The following is a 20,230-nucleotide window of genomic DNA, read 5'->3' on the forward strand; positions in this document are numbered from 1 at the left end:
CTTTGGGACTGTTTCGGTATGTTTTTTTGCTGTTGTGTGCATGCCTGTGAGCGTTCTCAATGTTCCGCCGTTCCACTTGTCGACGCGAGGGGAAGTCTGCTTTAGCACTAATGGAGAGCGCGAAAGCTAGTGAAATGCAACATTTGTTTTATATATATAGACAACAGGACTACGATACACATAAAGCAGCTAAACCATGCATACTAATTCTACGGCCGCGGAAAATGGTATGCCAGTAGTGGCGAAATTTCATTCCGGAGCGCTTCGTGGTGCTTTTGCACGACTTTTTCGTGCCGAATTAAAATCAAGTTTGCTCCAATCTTTACCAGAATCCCCACGGTGGACTACATTCTGTTCTTAGCGGCACTTCTGCGCTCGGATGAATACTAGTGAGAAATTACTCCCTTATTAATGCCCCTGTCACACGGACACTTTCGATCGGGATCAGGAGATTGAAATCGAGCTTGATGCGGGTCCAGCTTGCTACACGGCGAATGTAGTCGCGATCGTCCACGATCCTCACCCTCGTTCCGATACATTCATCATATATACTAACTAAAAATAAACATTACCCAAAGAATGTTTATAAAGAAGCACACGATTTTAAAATTTTTGTTTTTAAATTTATGTGATTAGAATTGCCAAGTTATGCCTATACTCTCGACATCACATGCGTGTTTTGGCAGTGGTAAGCAAACGTGCGAGCTCGAACAGGCTTCCCAGATCCCACTTATGCTAGTCGCCTTCTGATGTCCAGTCTGCGTGCGCAAGGTCACTCATCTCTCCTGGAGGGACGGCACAATTAACGATAGAAAAACGTGTGCATATATCGCAAACTCTCCACAGCTAGAACACAGGAACAGCGGTGAACAAACCACGACCTCCTCTTAAGTTTATAGAGGAGGTCGTGGAGCAAACACGCGAATGAGTCATGCGAATGTTTACGGATCTGGCTACTGCCGGCTATGGTGTCAGCTAGGCCACCAAGTCATCAACGCAATGTACAAACAAGGTGCAATGTGCAACAAAAATCGGTAACCAGATTTTTTTTGTCTGATTATAATTTGAAATATGTATCATATGTTTTAACCAAGCATCTATTTTACATATATTATGAATTGATGATGATCATTGTGCGCGTAGTGCCATCTCTCGTCTAGCAATCTAACTTGTCGATCAGAATCGAGTGGGTACTTGTAGCACGGTCCACCTCGACCCCACTTGAAACCTGTCACGATCTCTACCGATTACGATTCGAAGTTTCCGTGTGACAGCAGACGGTTCCTTGTCAAATCTGTAATAACAGGGCTAGCTCCATCAGTGCAGCCATTTTGTTCGAATTCATCTGTGCTATCAGTGCAGAATACTAAGTGGTGGAAATTATTCGGAGCTTTCCATTACTGGGTCCATCGTAGTCCTAGTCGCTTTGGGGCGTTAAACCCCATGAACCTAAACCTTCCTCCCAGGACAACTTTAAGGCGAAAAGCCTCTTAGGCTCATGGGCGTGCGCAGAAAGTGTGCGGTCCCAAAACCAGTCCACACATTCTAGCGCCAGAACTAATAAAGATAATAGAAAAAGAATGCTCGTATCAGATAGAGGAAGCAAAAAAAATGATCCTACAACCCAAGTTTGATGATTGTAGAGTAATTAGCTAACTAGGGCCAAAATTAGAGGGTCTCTTAGATATCTATAACAGGAGTACGGCGAAAGCCTGCCCTTCCTCTCCTATCAGTTGCCTCTAATCGTTTGCCTCTTCCTCTTCATAGCTCTTGAGTGACTCATAACTCGTGAGTCATGAGCTATGACTCATGACTGCAGTGACTACTCATGGGCTATGAGTGAGCCATATGCCTAGTCATTACCACTCATAGCTAAGCATATTTACTTATTTCCAGTCAGTTGCGGACAAGTCGTCGTTTGAGATACTGGTCGTACCGCAATCATGCTGAGGTTTGCCTTGTCATTGTATTCTTTACCACTCATAGCTAAGCATGTGTACTCATTTCTAGTCAGTTGCGGTTATTACAAGTCATTTGACATACATATTGGTCGTTCCTTAGTCAGCCTGAGTCATGCTGAGCCATGCCTGTCATTACTCTTCACAGCTAAGCATATTTGCTCATTACCAGTCGGTTGCGGTCATTACAAGTCATCGTTTGACGTACCGGTCGTTCCGTAGTCATGCTAAATCACTCCTAGTCGTTATAGTCATCACCACTCATAGCTAAGCATATGTACTCATTTTAAGTCATTTGCGGATATTACAAGTCATCGTTTTACATACTAGTTGTTCGCAGTCATGCTGAGTAACGCTGAGTCATGCCTATTCATTGTGCTCGTTACCGCTAAGCATATTTACTCATTTTCAGTCAGTTGCGGCCATTACCAGTCGCAGTGTGATTCTTCACAAGAATGATTGAACAACTTAAAGGATTAATTAGTAACTAATTAGAAGACGCGAAATTACTAATTACTAAAATATCAAATATGCGGGAAAATAGTCGCAAATGGATTTCGCCTTATCGCACTTGAGTTATCCAGTGCCTCCAAAGAGCTTTCGGTCAATGGGGGCGAGCCTGCGTGATCGCCAGGGCTTCCAGTAGTAGAGAAAAAAAATGACCATTCGGCTCGCGAATCATGCCGCGTGCATTTCCGCCGCTCGTTTTCGCACCTGGAGGCACGTATCTAGGCTAAATCCGTGTTAAAGCGATGGACGCACCCCGAGAAAGGCCGGAACGTCCTTGCAGCCCGCTGTTGGCTTCTATTTTCCGGCGCTTCGGTGTAACATCTGACCGCGTCACCCGCTCTCGCAATGTGTCGTCCTACGAGGGGCGCTTCGGTGTAACATCTGAACGCGTCACCCGCTCTCGCAGTGTGTCGTCCTACGAGGGTACGTACATGGGCCAGTACTCGTCTCCTCCGGCGGCGCCGCCGCCACAGGGAGCGCTCATGGGCCCCCCGAGCATGCTGCGAGGACCGGCGCCCAGGGCTGGTTCAGCGGGCAGCGGTTCGCCACCTGGATCCAACCACACCTCTCCTGGACAAGAGACCACCAGCGAGGACAGTGATGACAGCACGCCGCTTTCACAGGTACGGGGGCCATAGACGTATGGGATAGGACAACCCTTAGGCTTCTCCTGTAGGGCTCTTGACCACAACTCCGAGACCTACCTCCGGGCTCAACGCCCAGGCCTGTCATAGCTAATCCTCGTAGAACACACACTGAGATTACCGCATCGACAGTGACTCCAACATCATTCCTCATGAACCTCGGTCGTAGGCCTAGTCCTAGGCCTCTCCTGTACTCCTCTTAGACCTAACCTATCGGCCTAATCATGGAGTGGTCCAGTGCCTCCTTTAGACAGTGACTGCAGCGTGAGGGGTCTGCGTGGCCGCCTGCCCCTCTCATAGGGCGTGGTGCCCCTTTTGTCCAAACTACTGTCTAAAGAAGAGATGGGCGCACTTCCCAAAGACGGTACTATTTTTAGCATTGATAAAATACTGTCTGCATTATTAATACCTACAAAGAGGAATGCTCCCTCCCCCCCCCCAAAAAAAAAAAAAAAAAAAAAAAAACTTGTCTAGGGTGGGCGTTAGACTAGCACCATTACACAGTCTCTCAGTGCAACAGACGGGCAATCTCAAAACTGGGAACGGGCGCGATGCTGCAGGCAATGTACCTTACTGGAGGCTCCGAGTGGCCTTTATTCTGCTTTAAGCCTGTTTTAAGGCTTACACCTACTTAGAACACACACTGAATTTACAGAACCAATCGTCTGAACTTGCTGATTCTGGGGGATGCGTTACCCAAGGGGTGATTAAAGCGCGATGTGTAACTTATTTGAACGTCTGAATTTAGGAGAGGGTGTAGTGGCAGAAGCTTTCAAAGCAGTCTATTGCATCGCTACGTGGCCCTATATGGGATTATAGGATTCATACCGGATAATACAGGGCCGGTAAAAACCGGTTTGTCGCGATACGGGATTTTTCACTAGGTCAAGCGCGTTTGCATGTCAGTGGTTGACAGCCACGATGGAATATGTGTTTTGGCAGGGTTATGCGAGTCTAGTACTCCTATTACTAGAGTAATTCACCGCTAACATGTCATCGCGGAGCATTCGATGGGCGAGAAAAATTATTCGGTGCCAACAAATCGCCTGCTTGCTCAGCGGTTGTCCCCCTTTGTGCTCAGCGGGCGTCGAGAGCGACTGTCGACAGGGCGGCGAGAATGCTTCGACAGCTCCGGCGCTCCCCTAAAGACCCGGAAGCAGCGGGGCTTTATACCGCGATACAGGTGGCGGTCGTCTTTCTAGAAATAAACGGGGCACTTTTCCGCGTTTGCTGGGCATTTCATCCGCTGATTTTACGAACATCCTCGCGGCGGCGGCACAGCCGAAGCAGCCGGTCGTCAACGGCTGTCACAAGCGTTAGACGCCCTCGCACTTCAACGCTATTGCGCGGTTTGCGAATCCGAGCGTTAGATGTGTAACTGCAGGTCGTGTAGCGCGGTGTTCAGGGTATGTGTAACGATTTAGCTAATATATGGGATTGGCTCAGCCATAGTAAAGACCCTCAATGGTTTCAGGGACACGTCACTGTTTAATTCTTTTCTGGTCGTCCCGCCACAGCAGCTGTATAATGTGCGCTCCTTCCTGCGCAGCTGGTCGGAGGTGTGAAGCGGCCCTCTCCTGAGCCACTTATGGACAACGGCGGAGGCAAGGCCGCCAAGAAGGCGAAGATGCCCAAGAAGAAAAAGAAGAGGGACCCCAACGAACCACAAAAGTTAGTGGCCGCTTCCTGATATGTGCGCGCGTCGCCTCGGGGACAGTCGAACTGGCTGTTCTGGCCGCAGCCAGCCGGGCTGTCCCTTGCCGTGCACAGCGGCCTCCTTGCACGTGCAGGTGTACAGCGCTGTCGGATTGATTCGCGAATGTTTTTTTTTTTCGAGGGGTCGAGGTCAGTACTTGTTTAGATTCTTGGCCGTAGTAGAAGTCCTAGATTCTCGCGCATACAGTTTATTTATCGCTTATAGTTTTTATAAGTGGACTCATTAAGGCCGAACGTGTGCGTTTCTAATTTAAGCTGAGCAGAGTAAGAGCTATATCAGCTAGACACGCTTACCATGCCTGAAATCCATCGGCAGCAAAGATTCGAGAGGATCTCCTTAGCCCTTTAAGCAGCGGTTCACTTGTCAGGGGGCGCACGTTGCGGCTTTTTTTACCTGCTTCTCGTAAACGCTAAGTAATGACCGAACTTGTTTAGAAGTGCTTCGTTTAGTGTTGTGTCGTCTTGTGGTTATTTGCTTCAAACGGTATTGTTAGTCTTGAAAACCTGCATGCGTTTCCTGTAGCATCCCTCTGTGGGAATTTCAGAGCATGCAAGCTCGACCTGACAGCATTTCTCCTCTCTTCCGCAGGCCTGTGTCGGCTTACGCACTGTTCTTCCGCGACACCCAAGCAGCCATCAAGGGACAAAACCCAAACGCCAGCTTTGGCGAAGTCTCCAAGATAGTAGCTTCTATGTGGGACGGCCTCGAGGCTGATCATAAGAACGTGTACAAGAAGAAAACTGAGGCTGCCAAGAAGGAATATCTCAAGGCCCTTGCTGCATACCGGGCGAGCCTTGTCTCCAAGGTATTGAAAACATTCTTTGTGCTTGTTCCTCCTTGTTTGGCCTGTGCGTTCTCGAGTAGTGCGTCTACTACGTAAAGCAACGTAGCGGCTGCTCATTTCGCCAGTAATTCGCCGCCGCCACCGCTGCAGCGACTCGCGAGCTTTTTGTTCACCGTGAGGTTTCCACGACAGAAAGCGCGAGATTCAAATGACAGTAAGTTGGTGATCGTAAACTGTCAAAAAGAAATTATCTAGGCTTAGTTATGTGTTACTCGATCATTTAAGCCGAAAAGTCACTGATAACGCTAACGCAATCCGTACACGGCCAGCTCACTCTAAAGGGATAGAGCACTGGCCAAAATATGTCATGAGATTATGGTGGAAATGAAAAGATCTTGCCTCATATAGTACAGATCGAGGAATGCAATATCAAAGAAAAAAAGGCTTTACAAATTAAATTTGCCATTGAAAATCGCACAGAAACAACTGAGGCGCTATCTTGTGGAGAAACCTTATTACTATCACTGCAGTACCCTACGAGTGCATGTCAGCAAAATATCACCGATTTTATCAGGAGTGCTTATCATATATAATTATATTTTACCTTCTCTGCAGTGTGTCCTCGAATAAAGCCACCCTTCCTTTCGCATCGCGAGTGGCATGCTTTTAGCTTTTGTCACTAAATAGTGGCGCCACGGTGTTTTGAATTCCGTGGCTGAATTAGCGCGCGCTAAAACTTTCGTCTACGAGGCGTGCCGTAACAGCCTTGAGTCGGTTAGCACCAGTGCGCCACGACTTGTCAGGCGCGTGTAACGTTTTAGACGCTCGCAGATGGGGCGCGCTGCTCCCCGTGTGTACCTGTATGTAACGCAACGGGTCTTCTCGGTCGCTTATTGCGGCTCGTACGCGACCCTGGCTCCGCCGTCGTCACAGTGAGCGATGTGCGTTTCGTGTGGCCTCTTAGCGGCAAGGGAAGAAATCGTTATCGCTGCGTGTTTTCCGTGCGCCATAAAGTAGCGTAACCGATAAGAGGGGGCAGTCCCATAGTGCCCCAGCGGCCGACTTTGACTCTCAACGCGCCTGAAATCACCAAACCTCGGCGCCACACCTTCGCTTTGATTTCTCTGCATGCATCGTGTAGTTTCGTGCGTTTGCGCTCAGTCGCCGCTTACATCATGTAAAGTCACTGGAACTGGGAAAATTCTGCAACTGCCGAAGCCTCACCGCCGCAGCTGTCCCAGCTAACTTGAACCTAGGGTTAAAAAAGTAAATTATTTGAAGGCCAGGGAAAACAGTTGCATACAACTGCCAGCCGCCTTGCGCACCACAGGCAATGTTTTGTTCTGCAATTATTTAATTAGCTAATTTTGTTAATTTTTCTAATTTACAAAATATTGACTTTAGACCATAAATGTGAATTGGAAAGTTGGAGAGCGCCTTCAGGATTGCGATAAAGAAAGCTTCGCGTGTATCCTTTTTTCCAGGGTCAAAAGAAAGCCCGCGAAATACAAATAAAATCTCGTGACGCGCATTCGCGCGCCACGATTGTGGTGCTCTCACTCCTGGTTTGCTGAGTAAATGAAATCAGCTGCGGCCGTGACTCCGGTCCCGTTGTATTAGCAGGCCGATATGCCTGCAATGATTCCTTCGCCCGCGCCAGCCACCCGGCGCACGTGACAGTGCAAGTAGCAGCGAGCCTGGCGAGCTCGCTCCAACCATCGTCAGCATGTCAGCCTGTCGCCATCTGTCGCAGTCGGCGAGGCCAAGGAAAGCATTGGGGATTGTATTTTGTCCTTTTTTTTTAATTTTTACTTCGATAATTACATAAATTAGTAATGTAATGTGTTTAGGGGAAAGATAATTAAACACAAAGTAGAAGGAAAAACAACGTGCCGATGGTGGGGACCGAACCCACGACCTCCGAATATCGCGTCCGGTGCTCTTCCAACTGAGCTACGCGCCCACACATACATGGGCGGTGGCGGCGCCCATGTCACCACTACTAATATATTTTGCACTTCTTGTCTTGATTTTAACAACTAAGTAACCTGCATTTGGTTACTTCTGCCTATCAGTAGTATGTTTTTCCTCGGCAGCCTCAGCTTCCCGTCACTTCCTATCGGTTGTAGTTGTGTGACTCGGCGTTTGCACTTCCGGCAGTGCAAGCCGAGAGTGCTAGGAGGAGAGGGGGTCACCGCGCCTTGCCGTTTGTAAACCCGCACGCACCAGCTTAGTTGGGACGATCTGCGAGTAGTGTGTGTGTGTGTGTGTGTGTGTGTGTGTGTGTGTGTGTGTGTGTGTGTGTGTGTGTGTGTGTGTGTGTGTGTGTGTGTGTGTGTGTGTGTGTGTGTGTGTGTGTGTGTGTGTGTGTGTGTGTGTGTGTGTGTGTGTGTGTGTGTGTGTGTGTGTGTGTGTGTGTGTGTGTAAAACGAAGAACGAAGCAGCAAGTACTATATAAAAAAACTTGCCAGTTAGTGGACCTTCCTTTTCTGCTCTAGTCTGGTGAGCTGTCCTTGTTGGTTGGCCTTGATTGGTAAGATGGCCTGTCAGTGTGTTGGCATGTAGTTTTACATGCAACAACCATTTTGTCCCACCTATCAGTGAAGCAGAGGCAGTTTTATTTGTCCGCCTCATGAGCACTTTAAATTGAAAAAAATAAAATAAAAATGCATTAAAAGAACGAGGAAAATAATGGAGGCATCAAAGCTGGAATATTTTTGTAATTTTGGTAAAGTTATGGCAGGGGAAAAAAATGCATGAAGGAACAGGAAAAAAAAAAGGGTATCAAAGTCAGTGTGCAGAAAGCTTTCTGAAACTATTGTACATTATGCTAAACTGTTAAAGTTGGCTCAAACAATACTGGATGGGAAATTGCAGCGACAGTATTTAACACGATGTGTAAAGCAGTTAGCCAGACTTTGCCCTGCATAAAATAATTACTCCTTGCAATAACTTCAGCAGATTTTCATTAGGCAGCATTGGGTTCATATTTAGAATACAACTGGCCTTCTTTTGCAAAAGAATTTTCACCTAGGCTTCCTTCGTAAGGTGCTAAGGGCAGTAGTTTCAAAGGAATCAAATAATGCATAGCATATCCAAAGTGCAGCTTTTAAACGTAAATAAATGGCTACAAGCATTTGTTGCTAAACAACATAAAGTAGAGGTATTAAACCTAGAGTTCATAGGTTTACCACTGCAGGCCAACCAGTGCTTTATATTTCAGCATTTTACTTCCCTGACCTGTACTCACTTTAGACTGAAATGGCCATTTGAAACGGTACAAACAGGCAATGCTAAGGTCTTTTTATGCATAAATCTGAAGTAGTTCTGGGGTAGCTTAATTTCTACTACTAAGCAGCATGCAGGGGCTTCCCTCATGCATATGCAGACAGGCTATTTAGCTTATGCATGGCCATTTTACAACGGCGCAACGGGTGCTTTGTGGCAGGCCGCTGCTGATCACTCGGACACACTGTACGCCAGTGGGCCTGTCAGTTCATCAAGTGCGGTGCCCTCACCACCCCAGGGGAGCCTGTCGCCCCTGCAGAAGAAGAGTCCACTCCTGACCTCGCTGATGGAAGGGGGCTCTCCGCATCAGTACATGGCCATGAGCCCTCCCCAAGGCATGCTCAATGCTCAGCAGCAGGTATGGCCCAACATGGTAAGCATTCACCCCTTCAACATTTCTCGTTTTGAAGTAGCTAAATGCATTTGAAATAAACTACACATAGGGGGAGCATTCTGCTGGGAAAAGCAAAACAAATCTGTGTGTACGTAGCAATAGGATTTTCAGGTTTTTTGTAAGGGTATTTCTACATCTTGGTGCTTGTGACATTTGTATGCGTGAAGGTTTTTGTTCTTAGTAAAACATTACCGTATTTGCATGATTCTAACGCACCCCTGATTGTAATGCACAGTAATATTTAACGCCTGGAAAGCACGAAAAAAAACTTGGTGCCGGTTACGCCGCACACAACAAATAATGCAGTAATCAAGTGTCTGAAAATTGCTTGGGGCATATAATGGAACAGAATCGGCACACAAACACAACCTCGAGGGGTGGAAGTCATAGGCTACTCACTGTCAGAATCGGACATTTCTTGCTGTCCACCAACCACAAAAGGTCATCTTCAGTACCACCTTAGGGGTTGGAAATTGCATTTTTTTTAAATGCACGCATGGCCATTGCTAGTGGGAGGGCCTTCTATGTGCCATGAATCCCATCTCGCAATGTCCCCGAGCATTGCTCTCTTGAGACTGCGTGAAAGCCTGCACACATAGACAGTCACTACATGCTGCGTGCACGCAATCTTTTATGGGCTTACTTAAGCTATTATACCATGATTTAAGCCTGCATCGAGCAGCTGGATAAACACACAACCAAAGAACAGAGGCGGCTCACCGGGAGCTCACTGGCTTGCTGATACCGATGGCAATGTGGCTGGCCATGGTTTATTGGGCTGCATTGTTTTGGGTTTTGAGATTTCGGTTTCGGTCTTGAGTTTTTCAGTTTTGAGTCTGATTGTAACGGGGCGCATGTACTTTTAAACGCTTATTTTCTTAAAAACTAAGAGAAAGGTGCATGTCAGAATCATGCAAATATCAATGTCAGCAACATTAGTGTGAACTCTGCCTTGGTCATAGTTAATGTAGTCATAGATAGCAAATACATTAAAAAACTTGACATGTACACTTGCCAGTACATTTAAATTTAGGTACTTGTGCCAACATGTTGACCTCACTCTTACATCCTCTTCATTTAAAGCACCACATGGCACATAGTCCTTCCATGATGCCCCAGCAGTCACCTCAGCAGGCCATGATGCAGCAGCACTCTCCACCCCAGCAGATGATGATGGCACCCGTTTCCGTTGCTGCTCCATCCTACACGGCTGACCTGATGTCTGCGGTGAGTGCATTGTCTTGTGTATCCCTGGATGCATCCACTGTCTGCTGCTGTTATGTGCTCTTCAAGATATTGCTTGCTTGCTTGCTCCCCAGCATGCATCTTGCACTGCATATTTACCATCTTACCATCGGCCCACCATCTTATCCTCATACCAAACGTCTCTTGCCATACACTTCCCAACTTTTCGTTCATATGTGACTCATTTATTTCTTAATGCCCATGGTTATTGTAAACTTATGTGCATTCCGTGCGTATGACTAAGGCTAGCCAGTAATTGACTAATTGTCACCAATTTGGCTGTTGCCTTAAATACCATATGTAGATCAGCATTAAGAGTAGGAGCAACTTTTGACTGCCAGCTTTAGATTGATTGCCTATGATACGCTCAACCTGTGATGGTGTGCTTCGAGTATAAGCAATAACCCACTTTTGACTGCCAGCTTTAGATTGATTGCCTATGATACGCTCAACCTGTGATGGTGTGCTTCGAGTATAAGCAATAACCCACAGGCATCTGTAAGTAGGTCTCCGTAGACGGCCTTTCACAATGAGTGGTAGCCTTGGTCTTGGCACAGATTTATAGGCTGTCACCTTTGCAAATGCTTATAACAAGCATAGCATTGTCTTGTGGTCATGACCCTTTGAGTTGTCGCATTGGAGCAGCCTGTGCAACAGTCGATGTGGGGAGTGTAGGTGATGGCCTGCATCAGCCAAGTATGAGGACACATGCTTGTCGGTGGGTGCATGTGTGCGTGCACGGGTGGGAGGAGGCGTGGCGCCGCTAGCCGCCCCTCATCACGTGGTTGACGGGTTGAGTGGAGCTGCTGCGGCGTGGACGGCTGGACACCCCCGAGGCGCGTGTAGTCGTTGTGGCACGCCTGTTGAGAGGTGTTGCGCCGGTTGAAATCTGCAGCCTCCACCCTCGCTGTCCAGCCCAGCTTCCAGTGGTGGGGGCATGATGGACCAGCAGGGCCATATGCCTGGAGGAGCCTGCCACCAGCGGTGCATCCGCAACGGCTGTCCCAACCCAGCCATTGAGTCACATGACTGGGACCGAGAATACTGCAGCAGCGAGTGTGTCGTCTCTCATTGCAGGCAAGCATGCATTGAGAATTTTGGCAGTACTAGTGCAGCACACTTATTTCTGTGTTGCCTGCATATGAAATGAAAAGTACTCCTAGGTCCACTGAAGGATAATTGTTTGGCATGGTAAGCCAGCCAGGGCGGGGTTTGTTGCCAGGATTCATAATTGATGCCTGTATTATTAACCAGGCAGACATTCATTGCTAGAATAATCACCAGGGTATTGGCAGGAATGCCAGTAGTTTAACTGTAGGGTGCTTGTCTGCCGTTCTTAAGGACAGGCTCGATCTTAGCCGCAGTAGCCACTTCAACAAGCACAGTTTCATACACACTTTCATGCACAACACCCGCGCACAGTTTCATGTCAGTGCCTTATCCTATGTGCAGTTAATGAACAAACTGAGCTAAGTGTGTGATGACAGGGAACAAACAGTACTTAGCTTGCAGATAATGGAGATGGTGCACGCTGGTCTGCAGAGGGATGTAGGTTAGCGCAGTAATATCTCAAACTGCAAAACACTGCTGTTTATCCAAATATATCAGCGTCTCATCATGCCACTAGCTTCCTTATTTAGTTCATTTTAAACTTTCACCATCTTTAACTTGTACACAACAGCCATCTAGCTGTGATTTGCATGGCAGGAATAATGACCTAGTTCAGTTAGGATAAAAATTTGAAACACTGAGTTTGGCATAATTTTTTTCAGTCTTTATTGGTGTAAACCAAAAACTTCAACCCCTACTCATAGCCAAAGTCATTTAGGATGTTCGGCCCAGTAAAGGAAAGAAAACCAAACCAGATCATGGGCTTTAAAGTGGCAGTCAGTCATCAGTGGGTGACATTCTCGGCAGCATCTGTGTGCACTTTCTGTGAGGTAATCTACGAAACTGTGTTTGAGTCTCGATAACTTAGGCTAAAAAAGGATGGAGAGTTTATTTAAATTAAGTCATCGACAGGATCAGAGTGTCATATCAAGGGAACCAAAAGTTCAAATGAAATGAATCTAAATTAATGAGGTTCCAGTGCACCTCCCAGTTATTAAACAATTTGCTTTATTTGGCCTATTTTTATGAATCGTCTGCTGACACCGTAATGATCAAGTGACTGCTGTAGCCAGCTTAACTCTTCTCTTGTGTATTGTGTTGCAAAACATTCTCTTTTTGTTCATATTTCAGGGATGTCTTCACCGCCTGGGTGGCACAACGGCAGGTTGGCACCAACACTTTTGTCAAGTAAATGGCCCATGGCACATGTCAAGACAACTGTGCTCGACATCCTCCTATTTTTTTAACAGAGAGAGATAAAGGGCCAGTCTTACCCAGGTCTTGTGAGTTCATCTCGTACCCTGACCTTGTGGGGTCTGTTGTTTTTTTTTTTTAAGAGTTGCTACATACACAGCCCCTCACCCCCTCCCTGTGTTTTTTTTTTTTTTGCACTGCTGCTTGTTTTGTGTTGTTTTGCTTTGTTGCATTATGGCCACTGGGAAAGGCTGATACACTAGTGTATGGTTTACTGTGTGTATAAACATTTGATAGTTCTATGTTTGTATAATAAAAAGTGGTCTCCTAGTAATGCATTCCACACTGTGGCTATGTTCTGCTGCTGACTGGAGGGAAAGTTTTCCTGCTCTTGTTCAGCCATTCTGCTCCCCAGCCAACACAAACAACTCGGTGCGCGTGTTGAGGGCCAGGTGGCAAGCATCACCCAGTGGCAAGCAGCGAGACTGCCATCCCAGTGCTGCAGAGATTGTGGACAGATGAGTGTGCAGCAGCGTGGGTGCCTGTGTGACAGTGCTCCCATGATGCTGGGCTGCGCAAAGAAGACAATTGTGCTGCATGATGAACTAGCATTTGGAAGTGGCAGTTGGAAGTGCGTGGAGAGACACTTGCACCATCGCTGTTATGTGCTCATACTCGTGTGCAAAGGCTCTTATTATCCTCCTTCTGTAACTGCTGCTACCTGTAAGAGGCTCCAGTCTACTTGCTCCCTGTGCTGGCTCCCTTCATTTCCTCCTTCCTGCATTGTTTCTTGTTTTGCAAAAAAATGTTGCTTTATGAAACCTGGTTTTCTATGTTCAGAGTGAAAAAAAAAAAGAAAAAAAGCTATTGTTGAATATTCTGTGTGGAAGATCAAGCTATGCTTGCCTGTGTAGTCCGCCCCCCCTCCCTCTCTAGCGAGTTGTCACATTTAATGCTGCAATGTCTAGATTCAGCCAAAGCTGTCTGCAACAAAGTTGGTGATCACGAACACTGCAGTTGTGTTCAATTTTAATGCAGTAGTGTGCATCCCTTGCTGCATCTAGACTTTGTTACAGTTAGTGCAAGGTGTGAGCCTGGAACTTGCGCTTTATTGCTCTCAGCTGGAGGGAACTACTACTTGGCATTACTCCCCGAGTCTTGGGTTTCTTTTGCTTCTGTGGTGGCCATCTGTTGCTAAGCATGCTATCTGTAGTAGCCTGCTTAGCAGCCACCACACTGTTTGATGCAATTGTTCATCGTTCTGTTTTGCCTAGAGGGTCCTCCCCCATTTGTCTTGTCTTTTCTTGGGAACATCCTGTAAAATATGGTGTACATAACAGGCACATCAATCCGTTACAAAAAACCTTATGTGAAGATATGTGGAATAGCGACTAGCATTTAATTTTGTATATGAACTGTACATGCCTAAGTACATGGAAATGTTTTCTGGTGTGAAACAACATTGCAAGAGCGATTTGGAAGAGACTATTCAGCAGGTGGTGCCCCCGCAATGTGTTCTGATGAGGCTCAGTGTTATATTGCAGTATCAGGGTCTGGGAGGAAACGACAGAACAAAGTCTATTTGGTTTCCTTCCGTGAGTCTTGTTGCTTGTGCCGATCAATGCTGTGATCAAGTCTGCTGATGCTGGAATGCTAACTTTTCTGCGAGAAATGGCTAACGAGTGAAATGATTAGCAGCGGGCAGGTTTATATGGCGTTGCATTCAGACCACACAAGAAAAGTTCGACAGATTCACACCTTAGCTAACAAAGTGAAAGTTGCATCATGCATTGAGAGTATTAGTGTTAAGAATGAGAGCAGTGTTCCGTGATTACAATTGTCAGTTCTTGTACTGTTTTATTTAATCTAAATAAAGACATACTGGAACTCGATGTCTGCCCTTCTATTATGGATTTTTTAAATCTTTTGCTGGTAACTCCTACTGTATGAAAGTTGTGTTACCTTGCATTTTTGTATGTTACTTTCAGATTCTGCATATGCAGTATGTGGCATACCGTATATTGCCTATTATAAGTAGAGCCTAAAGTAGACCCCCAGCCTGCGAAACCACCTTAGCAAAAAAAAAAAAAGTGACACTTGAAACTTGCTGTGATCATAGCTCACCAATAACTTTTCAGAAGACAGAGTTTTTAAAGTGCGACGTTTGTTCTTACATGAAACACTTGGCAAAAGAAAAGTTTGACACTTGAAACCCTTGCTGGGATCATAGCTTGCCAATAACTTTTCAGAAGACAGAGCTGTTTAAAGTGCAACGTTTATTCTTACATTAAACACCTTAGCAAAAGAAAAAGTTTCACACTTGAAACTCTTGCTGGGATCGCAGTTCGCCAATAACGTTTCAGAAGACAGAGTTGTTTAAAGCTGCGTTTATTCGTACATGAAACAACTGTTACTCGCAAGGACTTGGCCATGGTCGTCCCTATGTGAACCACTGCTGCTGCTGGCCATCAGGAGTGATGCAAATGCAGAGGCACGTGACAAATGTCCTAGATACCATGTCTGTTGGCAGTCGATGCCGGCATCATGGGTTGGAGAGATACCTGATACGGAACTACACCTTTTGGTCGAGAAATAATGCGAAAATAAATGTTTTTCTAAAATAGAAAACATCCCAACATTCAATATCTTGACTACATATTGCAAAAAGCGAGCAGAACAGCATGTAAGTGTAAAATTGACCGCGGAAACCAATATATTTCACATCTAATAGGCACACTTTGAAAATAAAATAAAAGTTTTTAAATAGCATTTCAGAAAACAGAAAACTTTTATTAATGTCGTCTGCTTTTGCTTCTTTTCTACAATGGACATTTTTACCTCGAGGTGATGACGAGGAGACGTCTTATGGCTGAAGTGCAGCACCCCCCAGCTTTCCCTCTAGACACTGAAAATCAAGGTCCCAGTGTGCTGTGCAATGTCAATAAGGAACATAAGGAACCTCTTGCGGTCAAAATATCTGAAGCCTTTTGATATGGGCTTCAGCTTGAGCTGCTTTGGTATGTCAAACTGCCATAAAACCAAATCCAGTCTATTCACCATTCAGACATCTTGTTTGGGTGCTAGTAAGGTCTCAACAGGCACCTTCGTTTATTCATCTGTTTCTTTTATGGCCTTAGTTGTCATAGTGAGTGGAGCCAGCTCTGTCGTAATGCATGTGCATTTCGTTGTACCTTGTAGCCAACATAGAACTTTTCGCTTACCTGAGCAGGTTACTAATATACTTCTGTGCATGCTACTACTCTCCAATTTTATTGTGTCTCTCTTGGTGCATCGTGGACAGACTTGGTATCTTGATTTACATCTGTGGCCTTTTGGCCACCTTAGATTCCACCTGATTTCTTGGGACGGATTGCATGTTTGTATTCATGAAGCTGGTCATGAATACCTTGAAGTATTTTCCAGATTGCATTTACTTGAAATGCAACAGGAATTATTGTGGGCAATACAGATATTTGATTTTGCTTGGTTTATTGGGTTGGATGGTTGTAGTACATGAGGGCTCCGAAAATTTCGGCCACCTGGGGTTCTGTAATGTGCACCGGCATCGCACAGCACACGGGTGACTTGTTTTCCACCTCTATCCAAAAGTGGCTGCCGTGGTTGAGATTTGATCCCATACCCTGGATTCAGCAGTTAAGGGCCCAACTGTTGAGTCAACGCGATGGATGATGCAGAGTAAAATCATTACTATTGCCGTATTTTCACGATTCTAGCTCTTCCCGATTCTAGGCACCCTTTTTTTGTCAGGAGAAATGCTTAGACGAGGTTGCAGGCTGACTCAGTCGACGAGCCGGAGCCATCAGAGTCCGTGGCACGATCTCCGGCTACTTGTGTTGCTGCTTTCCGGCACTACGTGACAGATCGCAGCACAGAACGCGAAAGGCCGGCCATAACTCTAGCAACATGTTGTAACATGGACCTGGATTCGGCGGCCAGCGAAGCCCGGCAGGTTTCACAGGTATCGCAGCCCCATGTTGCCTTTTTTAGTGTGAGCTGTTTGACAGCCGCCACTTGAGTCGGGATGAGTTTGAAGGAGCTGCCACAGCTTGAAATTAATTTCGTCTCGGGAAGATGTTTGTCAAGTTTGTCGAATAAAATTCTTCTCGTGCCTCTCTCGTCAAGATATTGCCAGGAAGACTTTGGAGGTGGAGGTGAGGTAATGTATTTTCCGAATTCAAGCGCCTCCTCTCACTTTCAGCATTGCGATCGTGAAAAAAAAAAAAAAAAAAAAAAAAAAAAAAAAAAAAAAGAGGGTGCTTGGAATCGAATAAGTACGGTCTATGGCAAATAAAATGAAGTTTGATGCCACCTTAATCTTTGTTTTCACACTGTATCGTCTATGGTGCTCTGCATTTTTCGTTTCCTTCTGCCTTTTCATTCGTGTCATCCATTTTAAAACCAGGAGTTGGCATCCTGCACTGCTTATGTCCGTGCGCATTTGGCATTAGCTCTAGACTCTGATAAGTATGCTTGATCTTTAAACTGCTGTGTCACAGAGAAATTATTAGTTTCTTTAACGGACAGCGTTTCAGAAATTAGTGTACACCCGACATTTGTTTGTCCAGGAGCAAAACTACTTGTGCTTTATTTTTTTTTTTTTTTAATTTTTAAGTATGTTTGAAACCACAACCTTTTCACCATGTTGCTCTCGCATTTTTGGCACCCACCTAGTATGTAACTTGGCTACTTAGTGAAGCAGCTAATAGCCTAGTTGACTGGTTTGGTAATGCATTACCAGAGCCTGCAGTACTTTACGATTTATTTGTATTCAGTGTATTCTCGCCACCCCTATAACAATATTTGAAATGAAATTAGCAGTTATGGTGGGGGTTGACGATGTTAAATAATTGCTACTGCTATGCAAATGGAACATTGTTTCTGCAGTGTGGTAAAGCGACATCTTAGGCCCAGCCAGATGCTCGACAAATCTGCCGTAAGGGGCTAGATCCGGCAATGGCATTGTTAGTTCTGCGTAGAATTCCGCACCTTCATCATCATATATGATTGTTACATAGACTACGATTAGATGCCTTCTTCTAACACCTTCCATCTCATGTTTGTAGACAGCTTTAGATTTTTGTTTTCTACGCTCTGCGTGCTTTCCCTCACGGCTCTAAGGTTGCCTTAAAGTGGGCTTCTCCTGAATGCTACCAAGTGTGGTGGTAACGCCACTTAAACGAACACCAATAATAATAATTGGTTGACAGGAAGGGAAAGGCGCAGTATCTGTCACACTTGCTATGTGGACACCTCAACCGCGCCGTAAGGGAAGGGATGAAGTTAGGAGTGAAAGTGGAAAGAGAGAAAGGGAAGCCGTTCTGGAGGGCTACAGAGTAATTTCGACCGCCTGGGGATCTTTAACGTGCGCTGACATCGCACAGCACACGGACGCCACTTCGTTTCACCTCCATCGAAACGCAGCCGCCGTGGTCGGGATCGAACCCGGGAACTCTGGGCAGTAGTCGGGCGTCTTGCCACTGCACCACCCCGGCTGGGCAAACGCTCGATGTTATATTTTCTGTTTTTAAATATAGAAAATCTTTGCCTCGCGATTCTAGGTAGTCCGCGGGCGGCGATATCATATCGTGCGAGTCGCCGCCGCGGCCAGGCGCACTTTACTATAACCGATGTTTACCAAAAACGTCTTTACTATAAAGGGGTAAAAATGTACAATTGTCTATGGCAGATGAACTGGAACTTCAGTTTCACTTTATTATATCAGAGGTTTTACTATATCTGAATTTACTATAGCGGGGTTCCACTGTAGTAGTGACATACTGTACATGATTAAGTGCCTGTGTCTGACATATAGTTTTCTTGAAAAGTTTTGCTTTCTGCACCTTTATCACTTTTCCAGTTTACACCTTTTGGAGCTAAGTATTTCCTACTTAGCTCCAAAAGGTGTAAACTGGAAAAGTGATAAAGGTGCAGCAGCAAGTGTGGCATTGCTCGAGCTGTGTGAGACTATAAACGAGTATCGGGAAAAGAAAAAAAAAAAAAAAAACAAGATATGGTCGCTATGTACCATAAACCATAAGCATGCATTAATAGTTGCTCCATGGTGCAGCTTACATGAAAGGAACAACTATTTACCGCATATAGACAAGGTAATTAACAAGGCCCTTGGCTGGTACATAGTATATCCATGGTCACTGAAACCATTTTCTAGCTTATACTTTCACCTGGGGTTCACACATGAATATTATCTTTGAATGTTTAATTTTTAGAGCAATATTCTCCTGCTACAACTCGGCATTTCTACGATCAGCTTGCAGTGAGCGCGAACCGTGTTGTTTTCCCATGCGCTCTTAGACACTGCACAAATTATTTTTATTACAAACCAGGGAATCATATTGTCATATTGTAACGAATAGAAGGCGACGACCCCTGAACGGATCAGTCTCACACACTCAGCTTCGTCCTCTTTTTTTTTTTTTCTCGGTTTCGAGAGGCACGCGGTGTTACCCCCCCCTCCTTTTTCGAAAGGGGCGACTCGACGCTGGGAGTGTCCTCAAACTGGATACACACAGGAGAAGCAGGGAACACAAAGCTGCACACGCGCAAAAGATCACTCACTCTCATAATACGGTTTCATCCGCACTACGTGAACAGTTTCAGCACTTAAGCGCCGCAGTATTGAGGGTCGTTGACCCCGAGGAACAACTTCGTATGTCACGCTACTAAGACGCCGAATGACCTCGTATGGCCCAAAGTAACGGCGAAGTAGCTTCTCGGACAGTCCTCGACGGCGCACTGGTGTCCGCACTCATACAAGATCGCCAGGTTGGTAGCGAACGTTACGGTGTCGGAGGTTGTACCGATTGGCATCGCGGTGTTGTTGATGTTGAATACGGCACCGTGCGAGCTGGCGCGCTTCTTCGGCCCGCTGCAGAAATATGTCCACGTCCGCATAGGCGTTAGTGGCATCGTCGCCGTGACTTATGGGTAGCATAGTGTCCAACATTGTGGTGACGGGACGACCGTAGACTAGCTGGAATGGCGCAAGACGCGTCGTCTCCTGTTCAGCCGTATTGTATGCAAAAGTTGCATACGGAAGAACTTCATCCCACGTGCGATGTTCAACATCGATGTACATGGAAATCATGTCTGCAGTGTTCTATTGAGGCGTTCAATCAGTCCATTTGTTTGCGGATGGTAAGCAGTAGTCCTACGATGACTTGTGCGGGTAAGACTGAAGAGAGCCTGCATTAGTTCGGCCGTAAAGGCTGTACCGCGGTCAGTAATAATAACCGGTGGGGTACCGTGGCGCAGTACGATGGCCTTGAGAAAGAACTGGGCTACTTCAGCAGCAGTTGCACGGGAAAGTGGCTGTGTCTCGGCATATCGCGTTAAGTAGTTCGGCGC

At 46.0% G+C, this 20,230-nt stretch overlaps 1 protein-coding gene across 16 annotated transcripts in view; it reads left to right on the forward strand.

Annotated features, from left to right (window-relative positions):
• The window catches only part of LOC146204005 (TOX high mobility group box family member 3-like), a 615,155-nt gene extending 600,419 nt beyond the window's left edge, over positions 1 to 14,736 (forward strand). For 13 of the 16 annotated variants that reach the window (XM_084589039.1, XM_084589037.1, XM_084589036.1 and 10 more), the window contains 7 exons: positions 2,875 to 3,091; positions 4,662 to 4,783; positions 5,418 to 5,634; positions 9,062 to 9,274; positions 10,379 to 10,522; positions 11,436 to 11,617; positions 12,782 to 14,736. In XM_084589039.1, coding sequence (XP_084445165.1) covers positions 2,875 to 3,091; positions 4,662 to 4,783; positions 5,418 to 5,634; positions 9,062 to 9,274; positions 10,379 to 10,522; positions 11,436 to 11,617; positions 12,782 to 12,842 — 1,156 coding nt within the window. In that variant the 3' untranslated portion in view covers positions 12,843 to 14,736. The remainder of the gene's footprint in view (positions 1 to 2,874; positions 3,092 to 4,661; positions 4,784 to 5,417; positions 5,635 to 9,061; positions 9,275 to 10,378; positions 10,523 to 11,435; positions 11,618 to 12,781) is intronic. The other 3 variants (XR_014703941.1, XM_084589041.1, XM_084589050.1) reach the window with 3 other exon arrangements.
• Positions 14,737 to 20,230: the final 5,494 nt, after the last annotated feature.

This window comes from Amblyomma maculatum, chromosome 1 (assembly GCF_055883805.1).
Source record: "Amblyomma maculatum isolate TAMU_Amacu chromosome 1, ASM5588380v1, whole genome shotgun sequence".
Taxonomy (NCBI): domain Eukaryota; kingdom Metazoa; phylum Arthropoda; class Arachnida; order Ixodida; family Ixodidae; genus Amblyomma; species Amblyomma maculatum.